This window comes from Nestor notabilis, unplaced genomic scaffold (assembly GCF_000696875.1).
Source record: "Nestor notabilis isolate BGI_N333 unplaced genomic scaffold, ASM69687v1 scaffold15018, whole genome shotgun sequence".
NCBI classification, from domain to species: Eukaryota; Metazoa; Chordata; class Aves; order Psittaciformes; family Psittacidae; genus Nestor; species Nestor notabilis.
Window position 1 is genome coordinate 1 of NW_009938840.1, and position 20739 is coordinate 20739.

At 41.5% G+C, this 20739-nt stretch overlaps 1 protein-coding gene across 1 annotated transcript in view; it reads right to left on the bottom strand.

Annotated features, from left to right (window-relative positions):
- Positions 1-15898: 15898 nt before the first annotated feature.
- Positions 15899-20739, bottom strand: part of LOC104409635 (filamin-A-interacting protein 1-like) — a gene marked incomplete at its 3' end in the record, with an annotated part of 64087 nt that continues 59246 nt past the window's right edge. Inside the window, 2 exon segments of the mRNA XM_010019557.1 lie at positions 15899-16111; positions 18088-18261. Of these exon segments, the coding sequence (XP_010017859.1) occupies positions 15899-16111; positions 18088-18261 (387 nt within the window).

A 20739-nucleotide genomic window follows, 5' to 3' on the forward strand; every position in this document is an offset into this window, starting at 1 on the left:
GGGGTGGAAGGGGTTGAAGTGACTCGGTGGCTCGGTTCTGCCAGCGCTTCCTTTCAGTGTCGCTTCCCCGGAGTTGATTATTGACAGACCCCTCCGGGTTTACAGTTTATACGTTAGCGATTAAGGAGTAATAATTTGGTCACCGGGAACCCTTGTGAATTGCTGTCGCGTAGCTGAGCTGGGATGCACAAAAGCGATGCTCCCCAGCCCGAGTTGCTAGTTCGTTCCTCTGACTCAAGAGAAGTTCACATTGCTTTTCTCTTGTCTTCCTGGTGTTTGAAGTGACAGTACCGCTGTCGGTAAGCACTGGCTGATCTTAAAATCAGTTGGTAATGGCATGACTACATGCCATGAAAATCCCCTGTGGATTTAATATACGTGCATATTTGGTTTTGAAAATTCATGCACAGTAGCGAGGCTAACTGAAGGTCTTTGTGAGATCTGAAAAGCACCACTCTGCTAGCTCCCTGTTTAAAGAAGTCGTAAGTCAGCCCTTTTGTTCCCAAACCAACATAAAAGAATCTGGGGATTCCTCCTATTTGCCTAATGATTCCCTAGATTGCCCACAGTCACTTTTTCAGTCTTTACAAAGGGAACTAGAACCCACTGCTCCCTTTCCCTTCCCTTTCTCTTTCTCCTTTTCTGCTTCAACTGTTCTTTCCCCTTTCCCTTCTCCCCTTCCTATTCGCCTTCCTCTTTTCTTAAGAAGCTTGTAATACCCAAACCACTGAAAGTGTATCATGTCAAATATTACACACAAAAATGGACCAGTCTGTGTTTACATCTTAAGAAAGTATCTAATTTTGTGTTCTTTTATTTTCCCTTATGCCTCTCACCTCATTCAGCATACAGGCTGGACAGTGCTCATTTGAAAAGCAAGGGCTTTATGATTGATTTTATGCTTTTTATTTAAGGCCCTATTTACCACACGTTCTTAAGACTCTTCTGAGAACAGAATTATTCATTTCTGGGTGGGAGATAGAAGCACAAAGGGACTAGGGTTTGGCTGGGACACCTGCTCTGAGGTGCACAGGAAGTGGTTTTCAGAGCGCTGCAGCCTGGGTGCTGCGGGCGCTCAGGTCACAGCCCCATTTGCAGCCAGCCCAAGAGTGGATGCTTCAGACTCCTCCATGTCAGAGCCCAGATCTCCAACAAGCTTCCCAAATTGAGAATCAGTCTTAGAGTAAAAAACATTCACAACCCATGTAAATAAGCTTCACATGACTTAACTAGTGCCATGTAGGAAATCAGTCACACAAACTCAACGGGTAGAGTCACATTTTCCAGGGAAACGTATACCAGCCTTAATCATTTTCTCCCTCTTCATATTCCCCTACTTCATTTACTAAATACTTTCCAAAAGATGGAGTTGGGGTCCTACAGAGAAATTGTTGCTTCCTGTGTGCAAAGCTGATGCATCTCAGTATGTTTCTATTTTTCCAGTGTCAGAGGAAAAGTTTCTGTACAAAACTTGTGTTTGATCCTGCAGTTACAAATGATCACATGCATCGAGCAGACAAATGTTCTGCTTACTCCACTTCTGCACTTACTGTATCCTTTGCAATCCTAGGAACTGTTCTGGGAGAGCAGGACATATTCTTTAAAAAAGAGGAAATGGCATGCACAATGGCAAACACTAAAACAGATATCCACCATCAAAATTTAATGATGTGGCATTATATTGGCACTTAGGGAGATTGTCAGAAGAGTTTAGATCTTTCAGATTGCCTGCATAAAAGTCTGCACTCTGAGTCAACAAAATAATTTATAGCAATAGCGTGTTGTCAGCCTTAAGGCACTTTGATACCAAAAAGGCATAAAGCACATTGCAAGCAAGTTTGGAAACTATCTGCTGACAGACAGGTTTGAGACAAGCAGCTGAGAATAAGGCTCTGCCTCTCTGGCAGTGCTGTCTCTGGTCACACACCCCATCCCATGGGCATCTGGTCACACACCCCATCCTGGCTGGCTATGATCTTGTTGCACAGCTCATCCCAGTCCCACCGCACCCACCATTCAGTCCCAGGCTCCTCCTCATCTCTGTACTCTATTTCTAACCCCCACCTTTCCCAAGTCCACAACCCTCCTAGATGTCCCCTCATATCTACTGTGGCTCATTTTTTGTCTGGGATGCCATGCTTGGGCCAGGCTGGAACTGCAAGCCACACATGTTTCCTCATCTGTGTTTTCATGGTCTCATCTCAGCAGAAATTTCAGGGATGTAAGGAGGATCCTAATTCTTCTATTAAGAAAGCAACTGTGAGTTTATAGCAGTCAGCTTTGTAAAGATATGACATGAGGAAGGGAGGGGACACTGGGGGTCCAGGCCAGAAGGGATCACTGTCTCATGAAGTCCAAACACTAAGCATGACGAGCAGGCCGAGGGAGGTGATTCTCCCCCTCTATTCCACTCTCATGAGACCCCACTGCAGTACTGCATCCAGCTCTGGGGCCCTCACTGTAAGAAGGATGTGGACTTGTTTGAGCGATTTCAGAGGGGGGCCATGCAGGTGATCAGAGGACTGGAGCACCTCTCCTGTAAAGACAGGCTGAGAGAGTTGGGCTTGTTCAGCCTGGGGGAGAGAATGCCTGCGGAGACATTATAGCAGCCTTCCAGTACCTAAAGGGGCTACAAGAAAGCTGGAGAGGGACTTTTTCCAAGGCCATGTAATGACAGGACAAGGGGGAATGGCTTCAAACTGAAAGAGGGCAGATTTAGGTTAGAAATTAGGAAAAGATTCTTCACTATGAGGGTGGTGAGACACTGTCACAGGTTGCCCAGAGAAGCTGTGGATGCCCCATCCCTGGCAGTGTTCAAGACCAGATTGGATGGGGCTTTGAGCAACCTGGTTTAGTGGAAGGTGCCATGCCCATGGCAGTGGGGTTGGAACTAGATGATCTTTAAGGTCCCTTCCAACCCAAACCATTCTATGATTCTATGGTAAAGGTACTCCATGTATCATTATTTCTCAAGAGTGGCTTCACTTGTAAGTCACATCAAAGGCTGGGAAAATCTAACTTGCTCTCCAGAATTTCATGAATCTTGGTGTTTATGCTTTCATTGTGATGAAGTATTCCAAGAAACACATTCCTGAGTAAAGCAGCACTTGCAACTTTGTAAGACCAGATAAGACAAACACCAAGAAATAAAAGCAGGGGAGGGAATAGATAGGAATCCCAAATTCTGGCTCAACTCTCAAAGTCAGAAATTGTACTGTGTATCTGTCACAGTTGTCTGCTGTAGAGGAGAGTAACTGGGAAGCATAGGATGGAATTGGTTTAAATACTTAATGATGTGCTAATAGACTACGCATTTCTTCGATAAGTTGCTCTCTTTAAAAACTTGCTAACCTCTGCACAGCAGTGGATTCTTCTTGTTGATCTTCAGACTTCTAACAGATGATTGCCTGATTATAAAATTCCCTGTAAAGAGGGCTTTGTAACCTGTCCTGCTCTCTGTTGGCTCTTATCTTCAATGAAGAAACACATGTAACATTTAGAGCAAAGGCAGCACTCGCACCCTTTTCCAACTTCTCTAACATGTTATGAAAAGGCCAAATATTTCTGTTTGCGCAAAACAAAACTTTTCCTAAATTTGTGTTTACTAACATACATGAAAAAAGTATGCTGTGTTGTTTGCCAGACTTAAATTTTTTGTTCAAAACACTTCCAAAGCACTGCAAATCTTCCATCATTATTTTGGTGGGTTTCTTACTTCATTTGGTAAGTCAGACCTGTCCTTCACTTTCTACTTAGCCAGTTGCATACTCTGAACATAACAGATATTAATGAATTCAGTAGCATCTTGACAGAACATGAACACTTTGGTTACTGGGAGAGGGGAGAGGCTGATTTTAATTTGCTGCTGAAGATCTAGTGAACAGGGTGATCCATCAGGCCTTTTGGAGACAAATAAATAATGGAGATAAATACAGTAAATTCTTGAAACATGACTTTGTAGGAAAAGTCTGAGAAGGAGACTTCAAGTTGGACTCTGTGCTGTTATATCTCAGGCAATGCATTTTATATGGCATACGTCATGCACACTAAAAAACTTCATTTGGTGAGCTGCACTGACAACCGGCTTTGTTCACCTTTGGTCTTATTTAAAACAGGTTGTTCATGCAACTGTTACAGAAACTGTGCAAGCACACACACGCATTTGCACACAGGCTTTTTTATTACTCCTCAGGTCTTTCTAAGTAAGTCATGCTGCCTAGATTTTAAATTCTTTTTTCTTTTTGCAGCATGAAAATTGCCCTGTTAGGATCTGCTGTCTTTTATGGAAGCAGGATTGAAAAGTTTAACAAAAGTATTTCTGGCTTTGTTTTCCTTTCCGCTTTTTCCCCCCATCTGTTTTTTTTTCTTTCTTAACGCCTGTGTGTATCCTTCTGATATCTGGGAAAGCTCAGTATCTCCAATACTGGTGGGGCTCCCTGAAGTAAAAGTGATTACAGCTGAAGTAGGACCTGTCTACATCAAGGATACTCTTTTAAAGTATGATTTGATTATTGCTTTGTGAACAAGCACCAACAGTGTAATAGAAACAGGCTGTGGCCCTTCGACCAAAGCATCTCTGGAGCCAGGGGAGGAGGTGTCCAGGACCTCAGAGAAGTAAGTGCACATGGCAGGACGGTTCCTTGCTGCCCCCTGTGGACATGCCAATTTTGGCATTGGTTGCTTCATTTATCCATGCTTTATGAGAGCATCCACAAATGCCATCTTCACCTATCTGGTCTCCACGCTTGATTTTCTAAATTGCTCACTTTCGATTTGCTAGATGTTCATGTGGAAGAGTGACCTTGAGGCTTTGAGAGCAGGGAGAGCCATGTTTGTTCTCAGCTTACGAGGAGAGACTTGGTCTTTTGGCAGTGTCTTGGCCATGAATTAAGCCTGACTGATTTTCACCCATGTGTTGCTTTTCTGTTGGCAGCTGGCTGTCTGCTGTTGCACCTTCTGCTGCCTTCCCCACACCTGACTTCTCTGAATGTGGGTTTATAGAACAAAAATACTTCATCTAGAGGTAAGAGTCACATTTTTAGGTGTCCCAATAAGTAGCTCATAAAGAACAGTGCTGAATATTCCCTTCCTGGAAACTGAAAATCAAAGCAGAATTACTTTTTTCCCTAAAGTGTATCATCCATTGGTGCAAACAAGTTCTGGGAAGTCCCAGTGCCTGTGCTGTATTGCATCAAGCAGCATCACCAGTATGATGGCTTCTGCTTCATTTTTGCTGTATTTTTCTATATATGTCTTTTTCTGCTTGCAGCTCAGGCTCTCTTCCATCTGCATCTCTTTACCATCTTTCTTCTCTCTGTCATCCACCTGGAAGGCTCTACAGTGCTCTACTTTTTGCCAACAGCTAGTTCCCCTCACCACTTCCTCTGTTCTTATTAATCTCATAATTCAGATTCACTTCCCATATTCTTTGCTTTGCATCTGCCACGCCTTGACCTAAACATGCCTCTTTGCTATTCTTTGTCCTTTACCTTCCAGTTCTATCAGTTCAGCTCTTGCTCCATTGCTTTAACTCCTGATGACCTTTTCTGGACTTCCTTTTCTTTTGTGCTTCTTACTGACACCTCCTTAAAGCAAGGTGATCCAGTGACTGACTGGGATCAACAGGCACCTGAGTCCTTCACTTAAAACTAAACGTCCACCTCACTGCTTCCCATGTGCTACACCAGTGAAAAAATGTATTTGGTAGAGTGAATAAAGCAAGTGGGCAGGAAAAAACAAGAGAAAGCAGGCTCTGCAGAATTGCTGCTTTCTTTTAGCTACAAGCAACACACGTGATGGTGTCTGGAGTCACCATGACAGGGTTTCAAATATGGCAAAGTGTTAAAAAAATAACAGTGAAGAGTTTTAAAATTTGGATTTAGGAAGTAGCATCATTCATATAATTGCACGCATGGGGCTAGTCAAGCATGGAAAAGCTCACACAGCTGTACGACAGCAATGCAGCTTGAGAGCAAGAGTCTGCTCAAGTGGAGTCGGTATTAAAACTCCATCTCTCTCAATGCAGGGTCTCAGATTTTCTTAGAAATACAGGCTATGTGTGCAGTGGCTTATATCATACTTTGCCACCTCAGTTACAGCTTGACACAAGGATAAAATAATACACATCTATAAAAGCACAGAAAAATAAATAATCTTACGAAGATTCCTTCTTGATTTTAAATATGACTTCCTATGAGCACCATATTCAGTGATTTGGCAAATATAATTGGCATATCTATGTATGAATCCTCAAATGCTGTAAAAGAGCAGTTAGCAGCTGATTTTATGAACTAAAGAAAGACTGATAGATTTTAACAACACCAGCACTAAGTAATCTTGGCAGTCACACCACATTTTAATATACTGTGTCCCAACTGTCAGTCTGAAAAGCTATGAAGGTATTTATTTCGTTAATTTTCATGCCAGAAGCCTCAGCTCTTGCCCTGAACACAAGGGAACACCCACCTGCCCACCACAGCCATATCACAACCTCACTTTTGCTAGTGCTTTAGTTTTCTGGAGGTGCAGCATAAATGGACACCTCCTTCCCCCAAAGAAACAAACAACAAAATCCACCACAATTGTGCATTCTTAGGTTTGCTGCTTGCTTTAGATTTGTGTCTATTGAGACGCATTTATAGAAGAGACTGTCCCCACTGTACACCCCACAGCACTCACCCAGGAGATAGACTCTCCCAGGATTTGAGCCTGCTGTTTTAACCTCCTACTTGTTGCTTATACAGGATACAAAAAAGACACATAGACTTGTGGAACGCAATTAATGAAGAATTTTAAAAGGGAAAGATAGAAAAACCAACACACATATAAATCTGATTTTTAGGAAGATCTGTATCTTGAAGATCTTGTATCTTGGATGTTGCACATCCTTGAGAGTCCCATCATGTTGCCTGAGACGAACATCACTCTCTACCTGAGGTTATTTGGGCCTCATGAAATACATGTCTTTACACACACAGCGGTGAGGGGCTTCATCTGGGGACCATGGAGACATGGGCTGACCACAGCCATCACACAAGAATGGGAGCCATAGCTGCTTCTATCTGAAGGAAGACTTGCAAGGGGACTGCCTCTTGCACCAGCACCTGTGAGCTGCATTACTTGCCCAGGGAGTGGCATACTTGGTTTTATTTCTCTCCTTAGCCTGAAGCCATTCCAGCTTGCACTCCCCTTTTCCAAGATTATGTCATAGCTGCCAGCCCATTGCACATTTGGACAGCTGAAGGAAAGGGCAGGGAAAATACATGTACGCAGATGGAGAGCAAGCGAGGAGAAACTAGGCCAGTTTCATACACTAAGTGTGAATTAGAATCTGCTCTTCTTGCCTCTGCTTGCCTTAAAATTTCTTTCTGCCCTGTCTGTGTTGCCATCTGAATAACTGCAGGGCTTATGCATCCTGGCATATAGAAGTTATATAAAAATAGAATCAAACGGGAAATAAACATTGTTGATAAATTATTTTGCTGGAGACCAAACTCTTATCCAGGAGCTTAAGAAACTCCACTTAAGAAATTGCTGTATGTAATACATTTATATATGCATAGATATACTTCTACAGGTACAATACACACACTGTTTTAACAGTTTCAGAGTTGTATCCCTGACTCTCATTAATCCCATTAGTCAAGAAGAGCTCTACTAACTTCAAAGGAATTGCAACAATGCCAGCTTTGTGCTTATAAAATCCAGCATCAGGTTGGCATTTTTACAGATTAGTTATGTCTTAAGACCTGAAGAAGCTGTACGTGGAGAACTCAGTGTGTTAATGATGGGCACAAAGCAATCGTGCTTGCCACCAAAAGCAAGTTGGACCAACAGCAGCACTTGTTCTGTTGGGGGAGGACAAGAGCCAGTCAGACTAGGACGCACTCTTCTCCATGGTAGGATTAGCATGGCCCACCGAGTGTGAGCTGTGCAACAACTGCAGGCAGCAGTGCCCTATCCTGCCTTTCATCAGTATGGACACTGTTTTGCCCCTATTGTTTTTGGAAACCAGATTTGTATCCTAGCCAGTAATATGCAAAATGAAAAAATGTTGAAAGCTATGCATCATTTTAAACCAAGTTAAGTCATCTAGGAACAGCCTGATATTTAAAGATGAAAGAGAATACATCTATCCCTTTTCAGTTTCTCTGAAAATAAACATTTTACATGGAATTGTACAGGAACTTTCATCCTGTGATATACACACTTGTCGCCAAGAGATTCTTTTTCACCTATGACATAACTGTTATCATCAGAAGAGCACTGCTGTCACTCTACTATAATTTAGCCTCATTTTCTGCTCATTTCTTTATCTTTTCTCATTAGGGCGTTACATATTCAGCTATGTTACCATTAATCATTCCCTAACATAAGCAGCTGGATAACAGAGCTGTGTGAGTAATTGATTTTTCAGTTTCAGAGCTGAACCAAAAATTCAATAAGTAATTATCAAAGAAAGAAAAAGACACTTTATTTTTCTTTCTTTTTTGAGTAAAAAGTAAAGAAGTTTCATGTGAATTTCAGTGAAACATTTGTTGATCTTGAATAAGTAATTTAATTTCCATCTTCATCATTTTCAGAAAAGCAACAGATAGAGAGGACCATACCTTGGCACTATTTACCAAACCAACAGGTGAAAACTTCCTGCTTTTTGGAAGATGGAGAGACCTGGACCAGTGAATTCCTGTGTCTGAGGGAATTTGAATACCCAGGCACTGACCTACAAGAAGATTTTTCACCTCTTCAGTGAAAATAACTCAAAAAATATGTAAGTAAGTGACATGCAGAAGTGGGACAATTTTACCTGGGGAGAGTGGGAACAGAGACCGCAAGAGATCCAATGACATGACCAAGAAGGCCTCCTCAGAGAGGTAAGTTTGGATCCTGACAGGTTGATGGGAGGATTGAAAGTCTCCCATGGTCCACATGGACAGCATAATCACAGGGTTATTTGATAAAGTTTTTTGAATTAAGTCATCAGATTGTCTTTCATGACATTTATAATAATTACTCAAAACACTAACTATGGCAACACAATATTATAATCACAGGCGTATACAAATATGTGCTGAATTATACATTTTGTGTTCTGCATTTCTGCCCCCTCACATTTGCACAAGCTTTGGCAAATTTCACAAGAACATTTAGTTTTGATTTCTGCACCCCCTGGGTTTTTTCTTCTGCCTTAAAATTTTTCTACATATAACCCTTAAAAAGAAATGGAAACCAAAATGATGCAAATATAAAACTCTGCTGGTAGAGCTACTGCAGGAATGAGAAGATATGCACAACTTAACACACTTTTTGGGAAAGAAGATAGAAAAGCATTACAGCTGTTTAGGGTTAGGAAAGCTTCTATGTAGGCTCAATGAGTCAGAATAACCTCCCTAGACAGATGAAATCTTGAGGTTCTTCACACAACTTAGTGGAAGTTATCTGACCATATAAAACACGTCTTGAATATTTTTAGAGCATTAATCAAAATAGTAAGTCATATTGTTCGCTAATCACTCTTTTCATCTCCGTACAGGTGAACTTCCATGTAAGCATAAAGCAAATATCCAAGATATTCAAGTTTAAGTGCTTATTAGCATATATTTATAGATGCAAGTAAGTGGCATCTCTCTAAATTTTTAAGAAATTCACTGAAACCTGGCACTTCAATTGAAACCTGTTTCTAATCTTTCTGAATGAGAAAGCAATTTTCCCTAAAAAACCCTACATGACCCTGATTCAGTTCTTGTTTTCTTTGCCTAAAAAATGACAACTTAGAAAGACGGCCTCAGTAGAGCTGGGAACTGATATTTATTTCAGTAGTATAATAATTCTGAAACATGCCAAAGGCCTCTTAAATGTTAAAATTTTTACCTATTGCACCCTGGACAGAGTTCGGGTTCGTGAGCAGATTTTGAATGAAGTAATTTTTTCCCCCCGGCTGACCCTGGAAACATTTGAATTGATGATTTTAGCAAGCAGACTTGGTAGGAATAATGAACTACATATAGTTTTGTATAATAATTCTCTCTCAAGGGCTGTGAAGCCTATGCCTACTTAGAAATAGTTTTGGAAGAATAGCTGAAACAACACATGATGCCGTTTTATATAATCCCAGAAATGACTGAAAGACTGGACAGTTTTGATGACTATCCAAGTGTGAAGAGTTGGATTTGGATTAGTCCCAGCCGTGGCAAGCCTCACATTCTGTAAAACTTGCAATACTTTCATATTGTTTCTCTGCAGTCAGATGTGGCTGTCTGTTCCCTCATTTTTAAATTACCTTTGGAGCAGGTTTGTTGAATCTAGGGACCAGATTCATTAGTTAAAACATAAACTCTGAGCAGTCGCTTCCTTCCAGTCAGCTAAAGCTGTTAAACAGCACCTGCGAAATAGATGACCTTCAGATTTACTTAACTGTGCAGAAATTGTATTTGTCATTTCCAGGTTTTTTCATTTATTTCTTTTAATAGACTACTACAGAGTTTGTGATCTGTGATCCTGTGAATGTGTTACATTGACAGAAAATATCCAGTGTTTCCAAACCATACAGATAGCATGTCAGCCTAAAAGAAAAGAACAAAAACTGTGTTCTTGTCCTTGTCTTCTACAATGTAAGATTAAAAGTTTAGAGATACACTTACTGAAAAGTAAACAGAGAGTGACTCAGTGATCTACTTTGGCCAGTAATGTGCAATTCGATGAGTAACTACTGTAGGCAATAGTGAATTCCCACAGTCCCATTGGGCTGGATTTTCCTTTTTTTGGGTCACAGTTTGGAAACCAGGACACAGAAACAATCACCATATGAGAAAAAAGCTGGAGTACAAATATGGCTAAGAACTCTTGGGAGGGGGGAAGGGGGGAAGCAAAAAACTTTCTGTAAAGTAACTTAATCTCCAGACTTTAAAGGAATCACCAACAGATTACACATTTACAGGCCAAAATCTGTGTTATATGTTTGCACCATATGCTTCACCTCCAGGATCTCTGTATGGGGCTATTCTTACCACAGAATTTGCCTTAAACTGGTAAATCACAGAGATTTATTAGCTCTGAACACTTCATACTTTTGGCTTGATTTTTCTCTAAACAAGTAATTGATGGATATTCTGTCCTGCTGTCTTCCTGCCAGCTTCTTTATTTTACAGTCTCCACAAAAATTAAGAGAGAATGCAAACTGGAAAGGTAACATACACAAAATCTCCAAGCTATGTCTCACTCCAGCCTTCACACTTGCTTGGGTCCATGAAATAAAGGGAAACACAGCAAGCACTTCCCAGTGAAAGGCTCGGTGCTGCCGTTTCGTGGGAAAAGGAAGAAGAGCTCTGGTAATAAAAGCAGAAATGCAAAAAGGGGGGAAAAAAAGATTTTGAAAACTTGCTAACATTAACACTCCCTTTTTTGTTTCAAGATGGCTGTGTGCTTTATTGCTCGCAGATCAGTTTCCTTTGCAGGTGATGCGGGCCCAGAATTACATCACTAGCAGAGCAGCCAAGAGCATCTTGGTGCCAGGATGACCAAAGCTGAGAGGAATGTATTATCACAGACCTCTGAGGGACTTGCCAGTGCATTCCTTGCTGGGGGTGCTGTGATGGGGGAGGCAGAGAGGAGACAATTTTACGCAAAGACTGAAAGGAAACTTTGTGGAGGAAAGATCTGGGGTCACAGTCCTGCTGTCTCCTCTAAGCAGATCTAATTATGGCCATGTACTTCAAAAAGAGGGTTTAACTAAAACCAGATTTAGCAGGGCACTGCTTAGGAAGTACAGACTGAATCACCAGCCTTGCCTTTGAGGAAAATGCGAAATGCTTCAGTGCACTGGGAACACTGTCACTGTGGTTGTAAAGAATAATTTGAAGCAAGAGCCGATTTTAAATCCTCATCACTTCAGTGAATAAAGTCTTACAATAAAATGTGACTAAACATTATATCAATGCTTTCAGACAATACTTACATTAGAGACTAGGTGTATATTTACTGACATGTTTTGTGGTGGGGTAAAAGAGTCTCAGCAGTCCCAGGGATTGTGCTGGAATTGATCAAATTACTCACAAAGCAGTTGCACAGATCTCCCTTCGCAAGCTCTGACAAAGCCTTTCTGCCACATCGCACCCTCTGTTCGGCAAACCACGTCCCATGCATATGAAAGAAACTCTCTCCTCCCCCCATTTTTGAAGGCTTTCAGACTATTTCTACCCTCTGTCGTGCAGGTCTGGCTCAGTGGTTCTCACCACAAGGCTGTTCCTGAACCATTAAAATCAATGGGATTTTTCCAGTGCTTTTAATAGCAGCAAAATGTGCTGTCAACGAACGGGATTAAAAGAAGAATACAAGACAAATTGTTCAGAGATTAGCACCTCTAAAAATGTCAGGATTTTAAGTCTCATCTCCTAGGTCGATTGAGAGGTTGAAGCAGTGCAGAGATTACACAGAGCTCTCCCCTTTGCCACCAGAAGAAAAAGTCCAGCTAATCAAATAAAAAAGTTTATGTTTGATTCTAAAGATCAGTTGCCAGTGCAACTCCAGTCAGAGCCCTCATTCTCCATCTGCCAGACCAGAGACTCCTTACCCCACCGTCTGCCACCAACAGTCTCTGAAGGGGCCCAGGGGCCTCCAGCTCTTCTCCTTATTCCTCAGCCTCATCAGGAGGCTCCAGAAAGATGGCTGCTTTTGCACTTCCAGGGTGGGAGATGCCCAAGGAAAACTTGATGTTACAGGAACAGCAGCTGAGATGGGCAAGTGTGGAATATGGGAATGTTGGTCAAAAGGTAAGAACAGAAAATGTCCCTAACTTTCAAAACATTCCCATTTTAGATATTATTATAGCATACCATATGGAATTTTGCACAGCCACCATGTCTGTAGAAGCACCTTCCACTAAAAGTACTAGATTTCTTTCATCTCCGTCTGGCGAAGAGTTGTCACTACTCTCTTCCTGTGACATGCAAACCTTTTCCATGACCTCTCTACAGCTTAGTTGCACTTGGTGTTGCAGAGCCAACACCAACAGTCAGGCCCTCCAGTTTTCTCCATGTACCCCTCCTAGGTGCCTACATTTTGAATATCCTGTGTACAATTTTATCTTTTTTTTCATGCATAGTTATTCTTGACAAATCTTGTTTTCCTGTTCATTCCTTCCTGTGCAAGGCTGGCCTAATAATTGCTCCATCATAGGGCCTGTTTACTTCCATATCATGTTGCTGTGGATGGGTTAGAGATAATGTATGAAGGTGTGTGTAAAAAAAAATTCCAAAGTAAATACATTAGAAGAGTGCTAGAAATACATTAGAACTGAGGCATATTTCTGCTTTTAAAGAATCTCCTTTTTTATCTTGTTCAGACTTTCACAGAGCAGCAAAAGCAAATGTGGCCTTTAAAAGTTGGTGTGGACAACAATGGTTAGGAAAGATGGGTAAAATACTGTGAGGAAAGAAATTACATGACTTACTTCGATTCAGGACACACGTTATTGTTGCTCTCATTGTACCAGACTGCTATGAGATGGCTGTCCCACAGGACTGTTCTTCCTCTGGCTCACCCTGTCTCATTAACATTATAACTGCGAGCGCAGCAGAGGTGCTGACGGGCAAAGTTCACCTTGGTGTCCCTTTTCTTTTTCATGGAGACTACATGTCTGTTCAGCTTTTAATAAAATAACTGCCAGGCCTCAAAGCACCACAGTAAAACACATTATATATAGTGGTACTTATAAAACAAGAATGCTTATGCAGGACCCTGAAAAATGCCTTTGGGCAGGTCAGTTCTCTGTCCAAATATGCAGATTAAGTGAATATGGAAGGTTTTTTTGTATGTCCTAATCTATCGCAATTTCATCTTTCCAGTACAAACTCCTTCTTTTTAACAAAAATCTATTGCTGATTACCGCTGCGGAGCTTTCCTGAGAAGTCATCCTATCACTTTCTCTTTTGCCATGAATATACAGCCCTCAAACGATACTACTTCAAACGAACCTACAAAGATGTGGCTGCAGCCTCAGTTTCATGTGCACTTAGCAAATGAAGATGAGGTGTTGAGATCATTTAAGACTATACAGTAATGAATGGTTTCCAGCCCGTCCTGATTTTGCTAATCTGTTTTGCCAGTGATCTAGGATGAGGACCTTGAAGAGGGACAGACGTGCATGCCTGGTTTTCTATGTTTAGCTACATGCCATGTTCTCCCTGCTTGGTCACTACTAAACTTGAAATGAATTTTCTCATTAGTGCCTTAGACAAACAAAGTGGATTAAATAGCAAACATCAGGTTTCTCGTGTCACTCAATATAAATCAAAAGGGCTTCAGCACTGCAGTTCTTCCCCTGCAACCAACCAGTACAGAGGCACTGGCGACTAAAGCCAGGGGATTTAGTTGCTCTGACAGATCTGCTTTCAATAGAAGTTCAAATTCAAATGCTTCTTTTTTTATAGCTGTTTTTCCAGAACTTTTAGAATGAAGAAAACCTGAAGTTTAAAAGACACAAAAGAGCAGGAAGAGTATGAGAAAACACCCACAGAGATAGGACTTCGTATTTCAGTGGTAGTAATGTGAGACAGAAAGTTTTTCAATCAGTTCATTGAAAGAAGTCTGTACAAAACAGGTCATAATCTTAGGCTACTTAGTGGCCTTCATGAATTGATCTGGAATAATAAGAAGGCAACAACTGTCAAATTAAAGTGAATATAAAACATAAGGACAAATGTAAATGGTATTTTAATACCACTTTTACTTTTGTAACATTTTAGTTGCCTGCATGTCCACACATACATGGATATTCTACATAGAGAAAAAATGGCATCTATGAGAATCAGATGTGAAATTGCTCCTTGGAAATACAACAATTTTTTTTTAATTTTCTGCTAAAAGATTCAAATTGCTAAGATCCAGAAACATTTTTGTCCTTTAAAGTTTTCCAATCAACCCAGTAAAATAGAAGACAGAAAACCAGCCGTTATTAAACAAGGAAATATGGTCACTCTAGCTCATGTGCCACCTACTCAAAGCTGGCACTGAACTGCGCTCAGGAAATACACTGAACAATTTAGCTCCTGGCTTTTTGCAAATGTCTGCCACCAGACTGTGGTTTCCTCAAAAGCATTTCTTCTTTGAACTTGCCTTACGTATTTTTCTCAGAGCTTTTTTTAAAAAGTCGTGGATTGATTTCAAGCAGTTTGGTATGAGCATGAAAATTCCACTTTGAAAAACTGAGGCTGTTCGCAAGTGCTCATTCTTCACCTGCGGTAGGTGCTTTTTGTTTTCTTAGAGCCTCAGAGAACAAATTACTCCCACAAGGAGAACAAACACTTGAAGAAAAAAGCCTGGAGCATATAAGCCTGTGAGATAAACACTGCAGATAGTCCATTGCAGGCGGGGCAAGTTTTATAAAACATGAAAATAATTTCTTCCAGGGGAACACAGAACTTGCCTGAGGCATATGTGTCCAAAAATATGAAAAATAATGCAAATGGATTGTGACTTTGCAAGCCTAAATGTGAAGGGCGTGGCAAAATCCCTACCACTTGTGTGCCAGTATCCTAATGTGTGTTGTGGTTTTCCTTACTCTGTCCTCCTGCTGTGACAAACAGTGCCCCATCCTTCATGAAATGCGGCACTTAGCTAAGCAAGCCAGCCTCAAACGTAGCCAACATAAATATCATCTGATCAAAAGCTGCCCGGAGGTGAACCCAAAATGGGCATGAGTAATTCAAAACAAATTTGTTTCTTAATTCACACTATACGAACATTCGATGGTATTCCTCCAGCTCTAGACTTGCACAGTAATGTGCTTACTAGTAACATGAGTGAAACGACATTTACAAATGGTTTACACACGAGTTTACTGTCATTTAAACACAGAAAATATCAGACCATGTCACTGCTGAACTGACAAGCTCTGGGATACCAGGGATACTCTTTGCACCATCTTGGATACTCACCTCTCCCGCTCTTGTTCCAAGAGGTTGGTAAAGTCATCGCTCTTGTTCATGTAATCTGTATGTTTATGTTTCTCATTTTCTAGCTCATAAACTGTGCGGCGATGGCACTTTTCTGCCAACAGGAGCTGTTCCAGCATGCGCCGATATGTCTCTCTCTGCTTTTCTTCAAGTCTGTCCAGCTGGATGTAGGAAAGAATAGACTGTTTTAAAGGTCTCCTTGCTTACTTCATCTGATTTATTAACCAACAATGTTGTGTTTGGTCAATGTGAGTCCCACAGTTTTATGTCTTGGGCTTTACATAAAGCAGTGACTAGAAATAAGAGTAACTGTCCTGTAGAAGTAATGATTTCCTTGGACAGCATGTGTGCAATGAACATTTGCACAGTTCTCAGATACACAAAGGACAGAACTTCACTTAGTTTTAGGGTAAACAAATAATATGGTTCCAGTGCAGAATTTCCTCTCTGGCAAAGTGCTGTGCACACTTTCCTCATTTCACACAGGAAAATCTCTAGCAAATGCCAGGGCAGGATACATGTCCTCAGCCCCTTGGAGCCTGAGTTCATGTACCTAGATGGGGACTAGGCACCTACATGCGGAGTGTAAGGTGTAAGCTCTAGACTGAAATATGAGTTATGCATCTTCAATGCACCTGTAGGACTGCTGAGATACAAAATCTTGAACTATTTAGATTCAGTGTAGACTCAGTTTTACATTACCAAATACAATTCATTATAAGCCTTAGAGTTTTCCCCAGAGCCTGTTTTTGACAGATATTTCTCCAGGGAAGCGTGTCTGAGAAGTTGCCAGGGCACTCAAAGCCACCATGGCTATTCATGTTGCTTCTTTCACTGTTTATTGGGAGCAGATGACAAACTCCATCCTCCCTGATGAAGCAGCCCACAGCCCTGGCACTTCTCTGCTTGCCTGCCTCCTGCTCTGCCACCCCCAGCCCTTACCCTGTGAGAATTGCATCTTCCTTAGCCCCAGCTGCAGTGGGCAGTTGCTGTTTCACCAGGTGTCTCTGCAAACTGAGGGAGATAAGAGCAGGAGGGCCACAGTGACTTGCCCTCCAGAAGTTGACTCTGACAGTCAAAGTCAATCATTGCATTTTATAAAGGAGCCAGGCTGGGTTCAGCCTTGAACTACTTCAAGAGCAGATCTTTTGCACTTATGAAATTTTATCACCATCCTATTTTAGCTCCAACATAACCCCAGTGGACTGCACATGACAAAGTTTTCCACTGAGGTTCCCATCGAATTATCAGCTTCTTTAGACAGAACCCTGCTAAGCTCTTTTAATCTTGTTCAACAGTATTTCATGCATGCTCCAACATGCTAATGTTAGCTTTCCTTATTTACTACCATCCCCAAAATTGCAAAAGCCACTTCAATGAGAATACACAGTATAAAGATAGCCTGTGGTAGACACAATTCCTGGTGAAAAAATTAAATGTTCTAATAGGAGGAATTATGAAGATTTAGGGAGGCACTACAGTATATTATACTGTATGTTATTGCGTGTTCTTTCTCCATGCCCTGGACTGTTACTAATCTATAAACATGAGCAGTGGCTGCTTATTTTGTCACTCACGCTGGCCTCAGACATTCCTAGGTCTATCCTACATTCATTTAATACTTAGATTTTAAAGCAAAGGATCAAGGCCTACAGTTCTCCTTTAGGGGCTGAACTGACTTTGCAATCCTAGAGTTTAAGTGATGTAAAAGGATCACAGATTTACTATTCCATAAATATGGTCAATCTCTGCTAACTACCACATGATAGTGGTCTGGTATGCCAAGACAATCAACAAGTGCTTACCAGTGCTGTAAGCAGTAGAGGTTAGAGCCTATAATTGAAAGGAATTTAAAAACCAGAAATGTAATACCTGAAGATTTTGTTCTTGCTTAACAGCACCAGCCCTAAGGAGCATACGAGCTCTTTATTTTCTGTGATCAAACCCAGTGACTTTGCTTCCAATTTATTCTGCAGTTGAGTGAACAAGAATATTAAATTTTTCTTTGATTTCTCATCATTTGTATGAATGCTGTGTTATCCTCTTGCATGCTTTGCACAAATCCAAAATATGTGAAGTCTCGCTTCCAGTTAGGATTCCCTTTGCATAAGCATAATGACAGAAATCAAGTTATTACCTCTGAAATTGGTTTCTCATAGACATCTTCCCCTATGGACTTTTCCTGGGCAAGGATGGCGTCCCTGTGTAGCACTCGGAGAACATTCTCTGGAGCTGCAGATCCATAATGAGCTTCTAAAACTTCAGGTTTGGTTTTCTCTGTCTTCAGCATGTGGATCACATCCTCCCTTGCCTGTAACATTGCAAATCACTACCATAAGCCAACCTATTAACCAACAGGGAAAACACGGGCATTTCATATGTACAGACTGCATGCACAATAATAAATCAGAAAATGCCAGGCTGCCAATGCCAATATGAAAACTTTGGGAGATATCACAGTAAACACGTCCTGTGCAATCCCAATGTCATCCTTGTAGGCATAAATTATGCTATTCCTGCCTGCCATTACATTTGAATGCTATGAATTTTTATGTGGGTTGCAACTATAGCCAAGGAACATCATTACTCTTCATAGACTTCATATTATTCACCTCCCATGCTGTCCCCTGACTGGCGTAAGGAGATGAGTAGAAAAAGCAGTGCAAGTGAGCTGAATTAGTATTTCTCAGAGAGCCTCTAATCAAGTATTGCCTAGCTATTCTCTACCTGACTTTGTGACTAGTCTTTTCAAGTAACTTTTAAAATAAGGTTTTCTAACTTGTTTGTTTGAAGAAAACCCTGCAAAGGCTGCAGGCCCTGGCTAACCAGGATAACTGGCAGCAGACCCAAATAGGCTGACCAAACCTTCCCAGAAGCAGGGGAGGGCTGCTGATACTGGAGCAGGTGGCATACCTGAGAGCAGTGGTGCTCCTGTGACTGAGGAGGGTGCAGCTCCCAGTTCCTGCTCCCTGGCCTGGGTGGGACCCCCCAGTTTCAGGCAGCATGAGCAGGCATCTGACCATGATGAGACTGTTCTGCCAGGCCACCTGGCTATGAATAAGGGGCATTTTAGGGCTATGCTGCAGACAAACACTTAATCCTGAGCTCTGTTTCTAATGACACTTGCCAACATCTGTTAAGCCATCTGTAAAATGGGGGCAGGGCACTTGCTTGTCCTTCAAGGCAGGTTTACAAGGCCATCAGCCAGGGAGGGGCTGTAAAAGGTACAAGTTTTCAGTAGGCACAAAAGAGCTCCCAGGTTTCCCTGGAAAGCATCTCTCTCACAAGCTCGAAGGGATGAGGGGCAGAAAAGTACAGACAAGAATTTTTCTCTTGCCTGCCCTTTTGACACTCAACTCGTGCGAGCTTGGGAAGCAAATTAAGATCTAAGGAAGGTTTTAGGAATATTTTAGGAAAAACACCTTACATGCAGTACCTCTATGTAAACAATAACTGTTTAGGATTTATGAACTGACCAATGCTTCATACGCTTCTATAATGTTCATAACAGCACTCTGTATTATCCCTGTAGTAAATCTTAAATCTTTAACCAGTACCACAGAGGCATTGGAGCTCTACAAAATCACCTGCTTTTAAAATGAGCAAGTAAATAATTTCAGCAAATGGCAAATATATATATATATATTAAATAAAATAAAGCAACATGCGAATAAAAAATCTGAACTTGAGACAAAGACCATGCCACCCAAGTGAGAACTAACCCTATTATAAACAGATAGCTGCAGGGGCTTACGCTGTACAACATTTTGTAACCTTAAATAAAAGCTTTGAGCATGTCTGCAAGATGCAAAATACATGCTGGAATGATATTAATGTTGTTTCAACATAAGTGTGGGAAAGGTGCATCACTCACGGATGTCAAAACTACAAGTGAATTATGTGGAATAGTCCCAAAGAGTGCCAAAAGAGCATGTACACCTGACTACATCATGTCCTGAGAATACACCACTCTGGGTACAGAAAAAGTATTATTTTAGGCAAGTTTTAGACAGGTTCAGGAATATATCATTTTTTACATCCCTGTAAAAATAACAGTTAACTTAGTGTCTTTGTTACAATGAGGCTAATGCTTCTATATTGAAGAAAAAGCCCTTAAAAAGCCTAAAAGGATAATATGGAAGTTTGGGGGGAATTTATAAATACCCAGGCTTTATGACACGTCTTAAGTCCTTTTAGGAACAGACAGTTTTGGGGCCATATCTGCACCCTGTCCTAATGAATGAATTTGGTATCCCGCTGTGTACCTCAAAGGAGTACACAAAGGAGCATGTGCAAAGGAGCACCGAAAACAACAGGACAGGGGGGAAGCCCCCTTCTACCTTCTGCACCAAGGGCCGTAACCAAGCCTGCTGAAACCCCGATTTGTTTTGGTCCTGAGCACAGAAAGCTTTTTGCCCCACACACACCCTTCCTTCAGGTACTGGCACACCTTGGACCCTAGGCTATCTGGAAGGGAGGAGGATCGGTTCAGTCTCTCCTGTTGAGGCTGGGCCTGTCAGGCCCCAGATGGCATAATCAGACATTGATGGGGCCAGGCAGAGACAACAGAGACAACTCGGGCTGAGTGATTTAACATTATGGCTCGGGAGAGCAAAGATCTGGACTCTCATCCCTGCAGTGGTTATTTAATACACTAATAGCTGGCAGAGGAACCAAATACTGCTCCTCCCAGCGAGCGCCCCAAGCCCTGTTCAGCTGTGCACTGCCATGCATACTTCCAGTTTCTTAGTCTTTAATCACTGATGATTAAAACATAGCAACTTCAGCA